This window comes from Phacochoerus africanus, chromosome 11 (genome assembly GCF_016906955.1).
Source record: "Phacochoerus africanus isolate WHEZ1 chromosome 11, ROS_Pafr_v1, whole genome shotgun sequence".
NCBI lineage: Eukaryota > Metazoa > Chordata > Mammalia > Artiodactyla > Suidae > Phacochoerus > Phacochoerus africanus.
The window spans coordinates 19,533,495-19,550,264 of record NC_062554.1 but is presented as its reverse complement, the minus strand read 5'-3'; the positions used below and the strand labels follow the sequence as shown (position 1 = coordinate 19,550,264).

The 16,770-nt window shown below is 33.6% G+C and overlaps 1 protein-coding gene across 23 annotated transcripts in view; it reads left to right on the top strand.

The window, feature by feature from the left end:
- The window catches only part of PICALM (phosphatidylinositol binding clathrin assembly protein), a 111,709-nt gene that overhangs the window by 75,627 nt on the left and 19,312 nt on the right, over positions 1 to 16,770 (top strand). For 3 of the 23 annotated variants that reach the window (XM_047752895.1, XM_047752873.1, XM_047752877.1), the window contains 7 exons: positions 3,024 to 3,173; positions 6,546 to 6,626; positions 10,820 to 10,927; positions 12,886 to 13,017; positions 13,113 to 13,143; positions 13,303 to 13,402; positions 16,325 to 16,348. In XM_047752895.1, the coding sequence (XP_047608851.1) occupies positions 3,024 to 3,173; positions 6,546 to 6,626; positions 10,820 to 10,927; positions 12,886 to 13,017; positions 13,113 to 13,143; positions 13,303 to 13,402; positions 16,325 to 16,348 (626 nt within the window). The remainder of the gene's footprint in view (positions 1 to 3,023; positions 3,174 to 6,545; positions 6,627 to 10,819; positions 10,928 to 12,885; positions 13,018 to 13,112; positions 13,144 to 13,302; positions 13,403 to 16,324; positions 16,349 to 16,770) is intronic. The other 20 variants (XM_047752876.1, XM_047752880.1, XM_047752878.1 and 17 more) reach the window with 13 other exon arrangements.

The window sequence follows — 16,770 nt, the reverse complement described above, 5'->3', positions numbered from 1 at the left end:
CAGATCTGAGCCGAGTCTGTAACCTACACCACGGCTCATGGCAATGCTGGATCCTTAAACCATTGAGCGAGGCCAGGAATCAAACCCGAAACCTCATGGTTCCTAATCGGATTCATTTCTGCTGCGCCACAATGGGAAATCCCGAGTAAATTATTAATGATTTTTTAAAATTAACCATTTACCTGAACATTTGAAATATGTAATATTTTACATCATGCTTTAATAGCATGTGACAAAGGTATGATTTTTGATAATTCTAAAATCTTATCCTGTGCTTTTCTTGTTCTCGTTTGCTAAAAGTGGATGTTAACGACAGACTTGGTGTTTAATATAATTCTTATCATAAGCACCATTGAAATGATGTGTATTCCCAGTCACAGATAGATCAGTGATACAGAGTTATGGGGAGTTTATGTGAGAGGCATTTAAGATTTCTACCTAAAAATGAACACTGAAAAGAGAGAACACGAACTCTCCTGTTTGTCTCGTTGCATTATTAGTGAGTCTTTTATTTTTCAAGAAAATGTCTGGAGTCTAAACAAGCACTTGGTGTTGAATACTATTATCTGAGATTTCAGTTTTCATCACCTTGAAAACTTTGAGTTACAGCAGATCTAGAAATATACAATATTATCAGCTTAGTACACTGTTGTATATTTTAAGCAAAATTTAATTCAGGCAAAAAAGAATTATCCATTCTGAAGTTTAATTTGTTTTACTCAGAGCTGACATGAAACACAACACCTCATGAAAATATTCAAGTGTTTTGTGTACAAATGTAGATATCAAATATTTAGGACCTCAAGACTGCAATATGATTGATACTATTTTAATTATTTTTCTATTACTCTAGCATTACAAAATTTAACTTTAAAATAAATAATGATAAAAATAATGGAAAAGTATTTATTAAAAGTATAAGAACTTAGAGTTGCCAGTCTGGTAAATAAAGTTTAAGTTGAAATAGCTGAAACACTATTACTATTTTTTTAATCTTTAATGACTTCGAATTAAGTATTTATGGTATAGTGGCTACAAGTAGATTAACATCATTTAGATTACCTGTAGTGTTTTGTCAAGATAGAAAAAGAGCTGGTTTTTTTCTTACAGTCTGATCTCAATACATACTTGTGTACATTTCTACATACTCTTCTTTAGGATGTTTCGTATCATAGGAAATGATTGATATTAAGTGCTTAGGTAAAAGGTATCAGTCAGTACAATAGTAGATTACTAGTAACTTTTCCTGAACAAGTCTTCTCTCATAAACCTAGTGGATATGTTATAGAAATGTATGTACTTTTTTTTGAATGACTTCTTTCATGGCTCCTTTTGCATGAAAAACTAGAGAGATGTTTTGTGTTACTTAACTTGTATGATGTACTTTAAAAACTCTGTGCCACTATCAGATATTAAAAAGTGCTATTTTCAGGAGCTCCCTGGTGGCTCAGCAGGTTAAAGATCTGGCATTGTCACTGATGTGCCTCAGGTTGTTACTGTGGCATGGGTTTGATCCCTGGCCCTCAAACTTAAAAGTACTGCAAAATACTGTTTTTAACCAAACTGTTAACTCTAAACTTAATGCAGCTCCTTTCTTAAGCAAGAAGGAATTAGAGTGGTCATCATTATATTTTGATTTTTGTACAAAAATGCATCATAATTTGACTGTTTTCTACTTTTCTGCATTATTTTTTTGATTCTTTTCCCCCATTGTTCCATTTATAGAGAAGTGGAGGGGTGGGAGAGATGTTATACATGATCATTTGAGTTTGAATAGCACATCAGTGAATTTTGATGTGTTTGTGAGGCTTTATTTTTAGGTGTGAATTCATATTCCATAGGAATGCTTAATTCCTAGAAAGGGTCTTATGTGCTACAAAATTTTTAAAGTTTATTATATTTAAGCCAATAACTTCAAGATTTTCTTGATATTTCCTTTTTAAAGCAGTTGCGAGATTTGTGGAACATTGCTTTGAGTTAGTGACTTTAAGGAAAGTGTGCCTATATTGTAACACAGAAGCTGATCCTTAGGCTATTGCTTCCTTATTGTTCTATCCTACAGTCAGAGTACAGTCAGAGAAACTGCAGTGCTTACTACTGTGTTCTTAAGTAAGAGTCACAAACTAGACTAGACAGGACCAGGGTGTTGGTTGGAAGTACAGGAGTGTCTTTGCGTTTTGTGTTATAAGAAAAAATTATGACACTATATTTTTGCTTCTTTTAAATTTTTCCTTTCCCCATTTACTTGAAGTACAATGAATGGCTTTCAATCATTAAAATGACTGTTAGCTTGAATTAGGTATAGGTACAATGAATATCTGATTCTAAAATAACTTTAGATGTAGGATTTGATAGTAGTACAAAATTTGGTACCATTCCAGTAGGGAACACTACTTTCGTTGTTCTTCCCAAATCTTTTAGACTTTAAAATGCATACCTAAGCCTTCACAGCTAATTCCAGTCTACCAAATGGCCAGTCTTTTGTCTCTGCTCTTAATTTTTCTAAAATTCCTTCCCCATCATTAGACCTGTTCTTCATCTTTATTATTTTGTTTCCAATATCTGAACCTATGTGAGTTAAATGTACCCCTACTTCCCTTTGATTTTTGATATATTACATATTCTACACACGTCAGTTATTTATATCAATTATATGAGTAAACATAACTATGTCAGCAAAGGCAATACATTCCCACCTTGGGCAGGGAACATGCTTCAAGGTAGATGGCTCTTTTATAGAAACATTTTTGTTATTATATATTCTGACTGTTGGCTTTCTGATGTTGTAGAGCAGATAGAGCCTTAGTATACTCTTATTGTTATGGACACATAAATGTTTTTTTTTGAGGATTTATTTTTAAATATATTAAATGCATTTCTTCCATCTTAATTAGATTTAATCATTTGCATTTAGATTAATAATAACATAGCTACTACTTTTCACTTTGCATCTTTGACTAATTACAATACTAATTAATTTACTTCCTTTCTTCATTTTGCTGTAATGCACTTGGACTGCACAGATCCTTTCTCTGCTACTGTAGATGCTGTTGATGATGCCATTCCAAGCTTAAATCCTTTCCTCACAAAAAGTAGTGGTGATGTTCACCTTCCCATTTCTTCAGATGTATCCACTTTTACTACTAGGACACCTACTCATGAAATGTTTGTTGGTAAAGTACCATTTAACCTTTCTTTCCAATTAATGTTTATACTGCCTAATTTTTTTTATGTTCCATTACTCTTAAAGCACTGCAATAATTACTTTGAATTTTAATAGCAAATTTTAAAATAAATAAATAGCAATAAAGTAGTAAGATTTTTATACCAGTATCCCTAATTTTATTTAATGTAGGTTTTTAGGAGAAAAATTGCCTTTGTGGCTGGACTTTTTAGAGCATTTTGTTCTCTATCATATTATAGCATCATAGGCTACATACTGTTTGTTATTAGTTCAGAGAGTTATTAGAGTTAATTGAAGAGTAACATCTCTTAAACTGATGTTTATGTGTGCTTATATTTTTTCTTCTGTGCTTGAGAGAGAGGGTAGTTATCACTCTTAGTAGCCTTCTTGGCCTTCCCCCTCCTCCTTTTTAATTACAAATAATAGTACAATTTTAGATCATCTAAAACTCAAGACATACCTGTCTTTGTTCATTCTTAAGGATCTCACTTCATTGTTAGCCTGGAGGTAAACGAAAAGTAGAAAATGAAAAGCAACTTGACTGAATAGCCTTAATTGCAATATAAAAATCTATAAAAGGCAAGAGTTTCATACCAAAGTTATACAAGAAAGAATAAGTTTTTACGTATATACTAAAATGAAATGTTTATGAAGCCTGCAAAAGCTACTAAATCCCCCTTAAAAGATGATGAAATTGCTGTATTTAACTCAAAAAAAAAAAAAAAACACAGCGTGTGACACAAATTTAAATCTTTGGTTAAAGCAGCATGCAGACATCATCTGTGTACCCTAACTGTATTATACTATTACATGTATCTGAGAGAGGAGCAGGAAGAGAGATGACTAGAAAGCAGTAGTTGAAAATAAGAGAAAGTTTCAAGCCAGGTGCTCTAGTTATATAACTAGTCTGATAGTTCCCAAGTGTAATCTTTGCAGTAATTCCTTTATTATATTGTAATACTTTTAAAATTATGTAAAAAGTAATTGAAACTAAATTTCACATTTAGAAATTTGTCAAATGGAGTAAGTACCTTTTCGCATGGTAATAAGGGGTAACGAGTTATTTTTAGAGTGTTATGTTGCAGTTTTTCACAGGTTTGTCTTCATACTTACTGGATATGAATAGTGCATATTTAGTAAATATGACTCATTTTAAGTCAGTTGCCTTAATTTGGGAATATAAAACAGGTATGTCTTTCTTTTGAGGCTATATGATATTTCCATTTTTTAGGTCAGAGCAATGCATGGGCTTCAGGCTGTCACATCTGTAGCCATTAAAAAGGAGCAGAATGGAGGGCAGTAACTTTAGTGGTAAAGGTTGTAGCTATTTCACATTGAAACAGAAACAGAGTAAAAATATTTAAAAGTCATTGTGAGAGAGCTAATTATTATTTTGAAAGCTCGTAATAAGAGGGATGTACTAGAATTGCCATATTCCTAAAGTTTCTTAAGTTTAAAGCCTGTGGAGTTGGGGCAAGGAAGAAGAGCAGAAAGCAAAGCAGATTAGTAAAGTTGATGGCTGTATACTCCAAAGTGAGTAGGTCCATTTGAAGATTTAAAATCAGAGGATTGGTGATTGAGAGTTTGCAAAAACCTCCAGAGAGTATTTGGTTCAGCTCTTAACTCTCATAATGGTTAAGAGGATATTATAACCATTTTTATGGATGCATTATCCGAGTCCCAGAAAAGTTAAATGCACCAAGGTAACCCAGCTAGTGGGAACAAAGCCTGAAGCAGGAGACCAGCAGCTTTGCCCTGCCGCGTTCCTTCCCTTATGGAAGTGCAGACTTTCATTTAAACTCTTACCTTTCTCTTTCTGAGGGTAAGTAATACAAATGAAAGTTGAAGTATACTTTTAAAAAAAGGCACATCTACCAAGTTTTGTCATTAGAGAAAAAAACTTAGCATTAAATACTTTTTTAAAAAGTAAAAATGAATGCAGAAGGAGAAATTAAAAACCACTGATGTTAACCATTAGGCATTAGTCTAGAAAAGGGGTCAGCAAACTTTTCCTTAAAATGTCAGATTGTAAATATTTTGGGCTAATGAACTGCATGATCTCTGTTGCAGCTACTCTGTTTTGACATTATAGGGTGAAAGCAGCCATAGACAAGATGTAAACACATGTGCTTGGCTGTGTTCCAATAAAACTTTATTTACAAAGAAAAGCAGCTGTAGCTTGTTGATGTCGGTCCTAGAAGAGGCTTTTTAAAAATAAGTTATCCAATGCAAGTTGAAAGTTCCCAAGAAATAGAATTGTGTAATAAAAATTCTGATAGTTTCTCACTTAGAGTAGCAAAAGCATGAAAGGATTACACAAGGTGTGCCATTCCTGGCACTTCATTGTCTAATTAGCCGCTAGCCACATGTCAGCCTATAAAATTTGATTAATTGAAATTAAATGTTAAATAAAATTAAAAATTTACTTTCTCAGTTGTACTAGCCACATTTCCATTGTTCAGTGGCACATGTGCCTAGTGGCTCCTGTGTTGTACCATTTGCACATATTGTGCAGATTCATAAAACATTTCTGTTACTAGAAAGCTCTTTTGGATAGTACTCCTCTAGAACAGTGGTCGGCAGACTTCATGTAAAGAGCCAGATGGTAAATACTTTAGGCTGCTACAGGCTGCATAAAATCTGAATCATCTTCTCTTTTTCATTTCTTTCATTATTTTTTAAACAACCCTTTCAAAATATAAAAACCATTTTTACCTCACATGGTCATATAAAAATGGGCCATAGGCTGTAGTTTGCCAGTCCCTGCTCTGTCGGATTAGGACAAGAGAAATCAGAGAATTAGGTATGTAGATACACTCTCCAACCCTTCCAGAGGAGGACCTGGGTCTAATGACGTGATACTTAGTGTACTAGGTAGCTTCTCCTCATTAAAGCTATAAGAACACTGAAATTTGAAAGTTAAGGGAGGGGTTGTCCCAGCAGTGCCATTTTTGTGACCTTGCCTAAGCCTGCTTCCTCATCTGCAAAAGAAGACATTAGAAGACAGGTTGGTATTGGCTAAAAAGCCAGCTGCTTCATATTTCTTTATCTAAAGAGATACAGTATTGGGTTTCTAAAAAATTTTATTGTGAATATTATATATATATATATATGCACTTAAAATATAGTACTTGTAATGGAACCTTAAGTGCTTTTTTTTTAGTAAATTATAATTTGAAAAACACCAAGGTCTTGGACTCCTCTTTTTTTTTGTTTTTGTTTTTTTGTTTGTTTGTTTTCGGTTTGTTTTTAATTACTCCATTCCACTCTTAACTATTCCTCCTCACTTTCTCAAATTTATTTTTTTTCTTTTTTTCCTATCCTTCCCCCTCTTCCCCCCCCCCCTTATATGCCTTGTCAGATTCTTTTTGTGGCACGCAAGCTTATCCTAATACTACTCTTATGTGCCATGAACCTTCTACTGTAGCTGGTTTATTTGGAGGTAGGTAATGATAATCTCTTAAGATTTATCAGTTTATTTATGCAAGAGGGATTTCCTTTTGTTCTTTTCCTTAAAATGAGTTGGTGGTAAGAAAAACAAATACTTCCTTTTGAAGAACAAGTAGTTTTTTGCCAAATTTTGCTTTCCTTGATTTAAGCACATGATGTTTTATGAATGGATGCCTGTCATCTTCCTACTTTAATTCATTTTCAAAATGTTTGAATTATCAGAAGAGTTTATAACATTTTAGTATAACAAGCTTATGGAATTTAAAGCTCTTTGTATATAGATCTTAGTGATAGAAGAGTAGGTAATTTTGATTTGAGCAGTTGTGGCACAGGTGTAAGGAGATTATACAGGAAAGAAGCATGCTTTTCCAGCACTGTGCAAAGGATAGAAATGGCAAGTAGTTTCCAGGAAGGCATAGCAAATCTGATGTGTGTCTTTCCAAGTACATTCTAGGGCCAGTGAAGTATCAATAAGATGTCAAAATCTAGCTGAATGTTTTGTGTATAGGAATTGTTACATTGGTTAAGTTGGCATTAAAAAGTAGGTTTGACACAACTGACAAAATAGGTTCTTGACTGTCAGTAGGAATTGGACATAGTTAAAAGTGTTTCAAAATGGAATAGTTGAAGACATTTGATGGGAAGAATATGTTTGGATTCCAGTGAGTCTGCATTTGAGTTCCAGTTACACCTCTTTACTTGTGTGACTTAAGTATTTAACCTAAGTTTATGAAAATTGGGATAATAATGTCTTAGAGGATTGTCATGCGGTTTACGTATATGCCTTTATAACATCTAGCACAATGCCTGACATAGAATTGTCGTTAAAATTACTTTTATTAAAAACTATCTTGTGTATGCAGATCATTTCAGACTTAGAATGTACTTCTTACCTAAATTATTTAATCATCATGTATAATATTAAACACTGATTGCTTTTGCATTACTTTTAGATTTTAAAAATTTCCAAAGGCTAATTTTTCTTTTTTGGCCCAACATTTCCTATTCCAAGCAAGAAGTTCATAAAACTTGAAGAGTCCTCATAAATAGATATAATTATTTTAGCTATAGTCATAAAAATTTATTTTTTCTACTTACTAGTTTATGTAAGATGAAAGACTCAGGACAAACCAAAAATCCCTAGTAGATTCTAAAATCAAATAAATTGGGGTTTAAGTCTTGATTCTGCCACTTACTAGTTATTTGACTTTGGATAAGTTATTTAATCTCCTAGTTTCCTCATCTGTGAAATGAGGATACTGATGACTATCTTATAGTGTTGTAAGTTTTAAATAATAGCTTGTTCATAAAGCTCTTACATAGTGTTTAATAAATAGCAGCAGTTATTTTCACAAAAAAAGTATGAGGTCTCTGTATTATAGAACTACCGCCAAAATCTATTATCAACCCAGCCAGTTTTTCTCACAGGTGTTTGGAATGCCTGTCTATCCCCAAAGCTAGTTCTTCTTGTACCTCTCTGTTAACTAATTATTGTCTTCCTGAGGTTCGCCCTGCATTGCATTGGTTTCTAAATATTACTCTATAAACTGGAGTGAGTAAGCAAAAGAGTTTTCACTTGGCCTGGGTGAATTTATCAAAGAGGTAGGCAATTCAGTGTAGTGATTATTTCATAAAATTAACCTTAACTTGTAAAGCCTATTTGTCTTTTTTTTTTTCTTTTTGATCTGTAAATCTTCTCTTTTGAAATGGTGGTTTAAGTTTTCTACCTTTGCTTTAACTAACTTCTACAAATAAAGGTTGACAGTCCAGTCAGCTATTCTAATTTATTGAAGATTTCTCTTTAACGTTTTCCCTTTGCTAGGTAGAAGCTTTTAAAATTTGAGGTACTAGTTCTGGGTTACTTTTTATCTTTTCAAACCTTTATATTTTTAGGCAGTAATATAATTTCACAGATTGATGCCCCTAGAGACCTCAGGAGATGGCTCCTCTCTTTACAGAAAGTAATGAAGTTGTTTTTGTATTATTATAAAGGATAGGCTCATCTCTGATGTCAGCCAAATTCTGGAAAGGATTTGGGACAAGATATCTGAGACAAGAAGGCAGGGGAAAACAGAAATTTTGTATACTGTCCTAGTTATAAATTACTATTTCCTGGAGTTCCCTGGTGGCCTGCTGGTCAAGTACTTGGCATTGTCACTACTGTAGCTCGGGTTACTGCTGTGGCTTGGGTTCGATCCCTGGCCCTGGAACTTCCAAATGCTGTGGGTGTTTCAAAAAAGACCCAACCAACCAACCAAACAAAAACCAAAGTAAATAAATAACAGTTCCCTGTGTTTTCTAAGGTTTAATGACATAACTAAGATACTGTTTCCAGGATGATTTAAAGAACAATATATACTTCTTAAACCGTGGTGATGTAACACGGGCATATAATTAAGCATGATAGATTTTTGTCTTTTTTGAGTAGATACATCTGTTCTTTTTATAAGGCGTTACGAGAAGAACCGGTAAGCCCATGGTATATTTCTTATACAGTTTGTACACTTTAAAGTGCTATTAAATTGATATATCTATAGAATTCTAGGACTCTTTTGATGGATGGTCAAATTTATATGCTGTTATTTCATATTTTGATAGTGTTTGTATTTTCATTGTATGACCAGTGTCATATAGTGTCAAGAGTTAAGAGTATTTTAAGGGCCAAGTAATTATGGAAGAGAATCAAACTTTACATTCTAAAATTTTGTGCCCTATGGAATATTCGTACTATGTTGTAAGATGCACTTTTTAAAGTAGTATCATCCAGCTTGTATGAGTCATTGCTTTCTGGCTTTTCTGCATTTGAGAAACTTCTTGGACTCTTCACAAAATCTTGTCCTACTTTTTACATTTTTCTTTAATATCAGTCTTTTAGTACAACGTCATTGTACTTCTTTATATCCTGGTGGTATACATTAAGAATTCAAAGTGAGATTCTTATGGGACTGAAAGTCCTTTAGTAGAAAGTTGGGAGAGGAAGAGAGAGCCTGTGTCTAATGGCTCAAAAGTTTTAACTTCTAATGATATAGTTGTTAATCTTCTAATAGAAGAGTTTTGTTTTTGTTTTTGTTTTTTTCTCAACATTCTGACTTTAAAGAATTTAGAGTTGGAAGAGAACTTAGAAACCATTTATTACAACCTTCCCCAAAGTACAAGAATTTCTTCATTGTAAACCTTGCTGGACTGTTCTTTACTTGGATTATATACAGTGATTGAAAGTTTCCCCAGTCAGGTAACAGCCCTAATAGTTTTAGATGATTTTAATTCTTCTTGTCACCCTCTAGAAATTCAGAACCTCACCTCACAAAAATAGAACATCACACACTTGAAAATCTTACATATTTGTTTCCTCAGCATAGTCTGGTTTCAGCAAGATGATCTGGGTGTCTGTTGGCCTAATGCCACTAGCATAGAACATGGACAGAAGAGAATACATTTTCTTACTTATGTTCTGGTATTTCTAAGTAATTAAGTGAATCAGCATGTTTGATTGTATATGTGTCAGCCCCATTTTTGAAAGTAAAGTTCAAGTTAGAAGGTGGTTGGAGTTGAAAATAGTTTTTTCTCTTACATTTGAAAACCGTCTGAACACCAGGGGGACATGAGGATTAATGGCTTGTAACTTTCAGAATCCTGTGACTTCTCAAATGAACTTAAACTATATAGCTTTTGATTAACCATTTAAGGAAGGAAAGGAGAATGGAAGGAAGGAGAGAGAAATATGGAAGGTGAGTAGGTAGAGGGAGAAAGACCCTTGGGATACTAAGTAGATTCATATTTTTTTAAGGTACCACAGAATACTTATTTTATTCCCAAATGATCCCTCAAATTAAATTTTGGCTTCGTGCAAAATCCTAGACTTTTAGATATGTTTGGTTTTTTTAAAAAGATCATTTGCATATAAAATTAAGGTAAAAATAAGCAAAGATTTTATTTCTATAATGAAACAAACTAGTAGTTCAGCTTCACTTTTTTGTTAGTTTTGTCAGTGGGTTGATTTTGCTTTGGAAAATGTAATCACCACAAAAAGATGTGGTGATGTTGGAAACATTTCGCTTGAAGGGTTGGCTTTGTTTTTTGTTGTGGGAATTTACTGCATTTTCCATTCTATTGTCATCATTATGAAAGAGCTATAAATGTAGAGTTATTAAAGAGTTGAACTTTTTCCATTTTGGTTTTTCTTAGGATTCACTCCTTCTCCAGTTGCACAACCACATCCTTCAGCTGGCCTTAATGTTGACTTTGAATCTGTTTTTGGGAATAAATCTACCAACGTTATTGTAGATTCTGGGGGTAAGAAAAAATTGCTTTATTAACATTACTGTAATGTTCAAATTTAGAATCTGCGTAAGGACACATAAGGTCCTTTTAACATGTGTAATAGATGAAATTGGGGTAGCTAAAGAAATGAGTTCTCCTCCCCAACCGCTAGATGAAAACCTCACATGACAGTTAGCCTTTACTCATTTGTTAGTGGCAGTTTTAAACCTTGGGAAGATTTTGTTTCTCCCGAAGCTATTAAATAAGAGAAAAAAGATTTTGCTCAGATTACACTGCTAAACTGCTAGTGACTGTGTAGAATGTTATGCCTTTTAGTCATTACAATTTTTTACTTTTGAGGTGAAACTAGCTTTTTTGAAAAGTGGAAAATTATGACCTGTGGTACATTGGCTTGTGATAGTCTGTGTAATAAACAGCTAGAATATATTAAATGTCAGAGCCATGGGTTCAAGGCCTTTTTAATGTTTTAATGATGATTGTTATTATAGTATGCTAGTTCCTTTGAAAAGAATTTTATAAATCTGTAGAGCCAGATTTCCACTTAATACCTTGGTTTTGTTTGTTTTCGTTTTGTTTTTTAAAGTTTTATTGAAGTGTAGTTGATTTACCATGTTGTGGCCCCTTAATGCCTTGTTGATTTGAAGTTTATAAAGAGTAAGGATTCAAAGTTGACCCTAAGTTAAGTTCTTAATCATAGGGTTGTAAGTGTAGTAATTAAATTCAAACCATTTAAAAAAATATATTAAAGTGTTCTTAATTTTGTAATATATAATTAATTATCATCCCAAAAGTAAGAAGCAAGCTGATGAAGAATGTATATGGAAGTTTGTTTTTTTTGTTTTTTGTTTTTTTGGGGGCTCTGCACTAGTAGGCTTATAATTATATTTTTTGATGCATTTGACTTTTTCTTCTTGAGTTTGTCTAGATGGGGAAAGGGATAAAGAAAATAGAAACTAAGTTGCATATTTTATATACCATCATTTTTTGGTGACTTTCTTTTTCAAATTCTCCAGTATTACTAAACTACGCTCTTGAGTCCTTTGGTGGTTTGGTTGATTAGACTTGTTTTATCTTCTACTCTTTGGTAGACAACCCTATTGGATTTTATTTTATTTTCTATTTTATTTTATTTTTAGGCAATGTCCTAGTTTACTAGATAGTTCTCTGACTTAAAATATACTTTGGCTATTTTTTTTTTCTTTTTGCCTTTTCTAGGGCCGCTTCCCACGGCACATGGAGCTTCCCAGGCTAGAGGTCTAATCGGAGCTATTAGCAGAGCTAATCCCAGAACGCGTCTTTGACCTACACCACAACTCACGGCAACGCCAGATCCTTAACCCACTGAGCAAGGCCAGGGATCGAACCCTCAACCTCATGATTCCTAGTCGGATTCGTTAACCACTGAGCCACGACAGGAACTCCAGGCTAGCTGTTTTTAGACAGAAAAAAAAAAATCTAATGATTTATTTTGTTTCTAATATACTGTTTATGTATACACCTTATTCACCACTTTGAACAGTATAAAAAGGTCTAATATTATTTCTGAAAAGGAACTTTTTTTCAAGTTTAAGTTAGAGATGTATTTTTTACCTCTATTGCTCCAGAAATAAGTGAGTCTTCAGGAAATTTTGTCAGCTGAAGGGAAAGATTAATTCATTCTCTTCTCTTTCACAACTTTGGGATAAGAATAGTTTACTCGAATGCTTCTTTCTTCATCCTCCTTAACCTTAATGTAATTTTGTAATGATATGAGACAAATGATTAATGCCAAAGCACATAGAACCTTCCCAATCAGTTTACTTTAAATGGTGAATTTCTCCTTTTTCCACTTAAGAACATTTATTAGTGCCCATTTTCTCTGAGGACTTTCCCAGTAAACAAACAAGGAGAAAAGGCAGAAACTTCCTTTAGAAAGCTGTAGCACCATAAAGTTCCTTATAAATCCTATTTCGTCTGTTTGTAACTTTAAGGCTTTGATGAACTAGGTGGACTTCTCAAACCAACAGTGGCCTCTCAGAACCAGAGTCTTCCTGTTGCCAAACTCCCACCTAACAAGTTAGTGTCTGATGACTTGGATTCATCCTTAGCCAACCTTGTGGGGAGTAAGTATTCTTTGGATTCTTTAATCTTCTTTAAAGTAAGTTGTTTTATAAAAATGAATCTAGTTTTTCAATACTTTCTTTTTCTCCTGTCCTAGATCTTGGCATTGGAAATGGAACCACTAAGAAGTGAGTGTTTTATTTGTGTTCTTTCCCCATGTGCCATTTAGAGGTTGATTTGACTTGCATCTTGAGAAACTATGTGTAGAGATGTCATCTACATCTTTCATGCTCATAGAAACTGTATAATTATAGACATTTAATATTCTCACTTATATTTATTTAAAGTGATGTAAATTGGAGTCAGCCAGGTGAAAAGAAGCTGACTGGAGGATCTAACTGGCAACCAAAGGTTGCCCCAACAACTGCCTGGAATGCTGCAACAATGGTGAGTTGGGAAGTTCATGATATATACTAACTAACACGAATAATTTAGGTAAATATGTACCATGAAAATGTTTTTAAAGTGAGTGCTTAGGCATAAGTGGAGATGTTGTTACCAAGTTTAAAATTATAAATAATTTATATTTCTTTGAAAGGAAGCTTGGTTGAGTATATTTACCAGGTGCATTTAGTAGCTAACATTTATTTAAAGGTTACTTTGTGCCAGGCATAATTCTAACAAATAATATGTAGTTTTGTTTTATATACTCCTCAAATTAACCTTTCATGGTAGTAACTGTTATTATCCTGATTTTACTGAGAGGAAATGGAAATGCAGGATTATTAAATAATAGACCCAGGTTATAGAGGTTTCAGGGCAGGGGGTTAGAACACAGGCAGCCTTACCTCAGCATATGCTCTTAATCGCTATTCTTTACTGCTGTTTTCAAGTCTGCTATTTCTTTATCTACAATATAAAATCTTTAGTTTTTTCTGACCTCAGTATTAATAAAGAAACACACTTGCTTAGCTTTTGTTAATATTGTCATAAAATTTTATAGTTGATTCTCCTTATTTGCTATAGTTATGTTTTTAAAGTCACCTTACACTGAACCATTGCTGGGTTCATCCACACACACATTATTTCCCCTAACAATGGCTCAGTGTTTACTAATTCAGTGTTCTGGTGACTAATTCATTGTTCTTAAGAACCTAACTGCAGCAGATAAGACAGATGAACTGTGTGTGTGCTGTATGTGTATGCATATACACACATCTCATGTAGATTATAATCTCAAATACTTAACTTAAAAAATCAACTATACTTCAATAAAACTTTAAAAACAAAACAGAACAAACAAAACCAAGGTATTCTTTCTCTACGAAAGAGAAAACAATGTTCTGAAGTGTTAAGTGACTTCCCTGAGGCCACCCCAGTAATAGGTGCCTGAGTTGAGATTCTAGCCCTATCCTTTTGGCTTTAGAGCCAGACTTTCTTGCAGTACACTGCACTGTTCCCTACTTTTTCCATCCTCTGGTCATCTGCATGTCAGAACTGAAACAAGGCAGAGCCCCACCTTGTTCCATCTCAGCTGGGAGCAACTACATGGGATGACAAATTTTTGTACCACTCTGCACACATCTGTGAATGACCTCAGGTACCACAAGTATTGATTTTGGGTTCACAAATAAATAAATTTTAATGAGTAGCAAATTTGCAATACAGAATCCATGAATAATGAAAATTAAATGTATATGATAATGAGTTTGCATCTAGTACTGAAGAAATTCTAATGGTTTTAGTTACTATAAGGTATGATTGTCCCAGAGTAGTTTTGTGACCCTATCCTTGGTCAGCTGCTGTTTTATGTTTTACCCTTTCAGTGAGTCTCCCTGGGTCAGAGAAAACCAATTCCTTCTCTTAGAAAAATTTGAAAGTGGCTTTCTTGCAACAGTGTGCTAACAAGTAGCAATTTGATTATACAAGGTGCATATCATACCTTTCCTGTTGTTGGAGACCCCATTATCCTTGTTGCAGCTACTTTTTGTTACTGTCTCTTCAAGAGCACTGTGCTGTTTTGCTCTTTTCCTTGGGTTAATTCTGTGTTAAAATGAACAGGGCTGAGCTAAAAATAGTGTGCTATTAAAATTTTCATGATATTGTCTAAAGAGATTTATTCATTTCAGTCTTCATTGATGGAAAGTAATGTTGAAATTTAGCCACCTTTTTAAGGCAGTCCCTTTTCTCTGGTCATGGTCATTACCATCCCAAGATGGTAAATGTTACGATAAAACCTCGTGATTAGTTTAGGTTTTTACACACACACACACACACACACACACACACACACACACACAATCAGGTCTGCAAATAGTGCACTCTTGGGGGAGTTTGATCAGCTGTCATTCCAGTTATAAGGATAAAGTTAGGTTGTAGTTTTTTTTTCCAAGTGCAAAACAAATTGAAATTGAAATCCATCTGTTCTGACTCTGAATCCAGTGTGTTCCCACTCTAACACATCTGTCTTTGAGTAGGGATGGTACGGGCTTAAGTTAGTAGATTTTATAGCCTCAGATATGAAGTATACATTGATAATATATGAGGAATGGTATAAATCCAAATGGTGATATGAAAATACAATGAAAAATTGTAATGAAGATGAAAATATCATGAATATTTTATTATATTAAATTAGTATTAATCTATATGAAATATTAGAAGTTTATGGCTAACACTTAAGATTGACTATTAAAATGTAATAGACACCTAACAGAATTTGTTGATGAGAATAATATCTGTGGTACTGGGTTGAATATGGTAATGTGTACCATCTCTTAAGGATTTTGTTAAATAATTTGTATGTATATATATTTTACAGAGGTTCTTTTTAATGACTAACATTAATGATGTGATTCACTACTTAGATAAACTGCTGCTTACGACATTTCTTTACATTTCTAACCTTTTTATTAATCTGTAAACACTGTCAAGGTTTTCAGATATTTTAAAAGTTTTAAACAAATTTATTGGTATTTTATTAAAACATATGATGTTATACTACCAACTCTTTGAATTACTCCTTGCTTTTTTCCTATCATAGACATTATGCAATGGAACCCTGTTTGACATGCGCTGAATTTTGCACTATTGATGCTAACTGATAGATTTTATGCTTTAATGACACTTGTAATCAATAAACTATGATATGTGTAAGGTGATGGTGCCAAAGACTAAATTTCCCTTGTCAACCTTGATAGTGTTTTAGTATAGATGTTCTTCCACTAGATACTGGAAATACAGGGGATTTTAGGTAGTTAATATATGTACATGTGAACTAAAATGCTCTCTATGTATTTTCTGTTGTGTAAGTACTTGTTCTAATCCAGTGTTATTGCATTATGTAATTGTTCTCCCTGGGAAAAGCAGAATGGCATGCATTTTCCACAATACGTAAGTGACCAAAAACTAGCCTTTTTTTGCAATAAATTGGCATGCTATTTAACCACTGCTGTAGCAGAACCTCATAACCTTCCAGCTATTACTTTTCACATTCGGATTTTCAATGTGCCAGAAATTCTTCCTAGCATCTACTGATTTCATGGGTGTTTGCAGAATTGATTCTGATGGTGGCATGGGAAATACAAAAATTTTTTCTTGCTTAATATTCTGCCATTTGCTGCCAGATGGCTGGGTGTCTGTGTCTGTATCTGTGCTGCCATTATGCACTTGATGACTTCTGAATGAAGGGAAATGTTGATTGTGGTAATGTTGAAAATAACAATTGCATGAAATCTTACAGGCTTCTGCTGTACTTGGCAGTTTGTCTACTGCTCTTGAAGCTCTTGGTTTTTAAGTAGGGAGAGACCAATAAG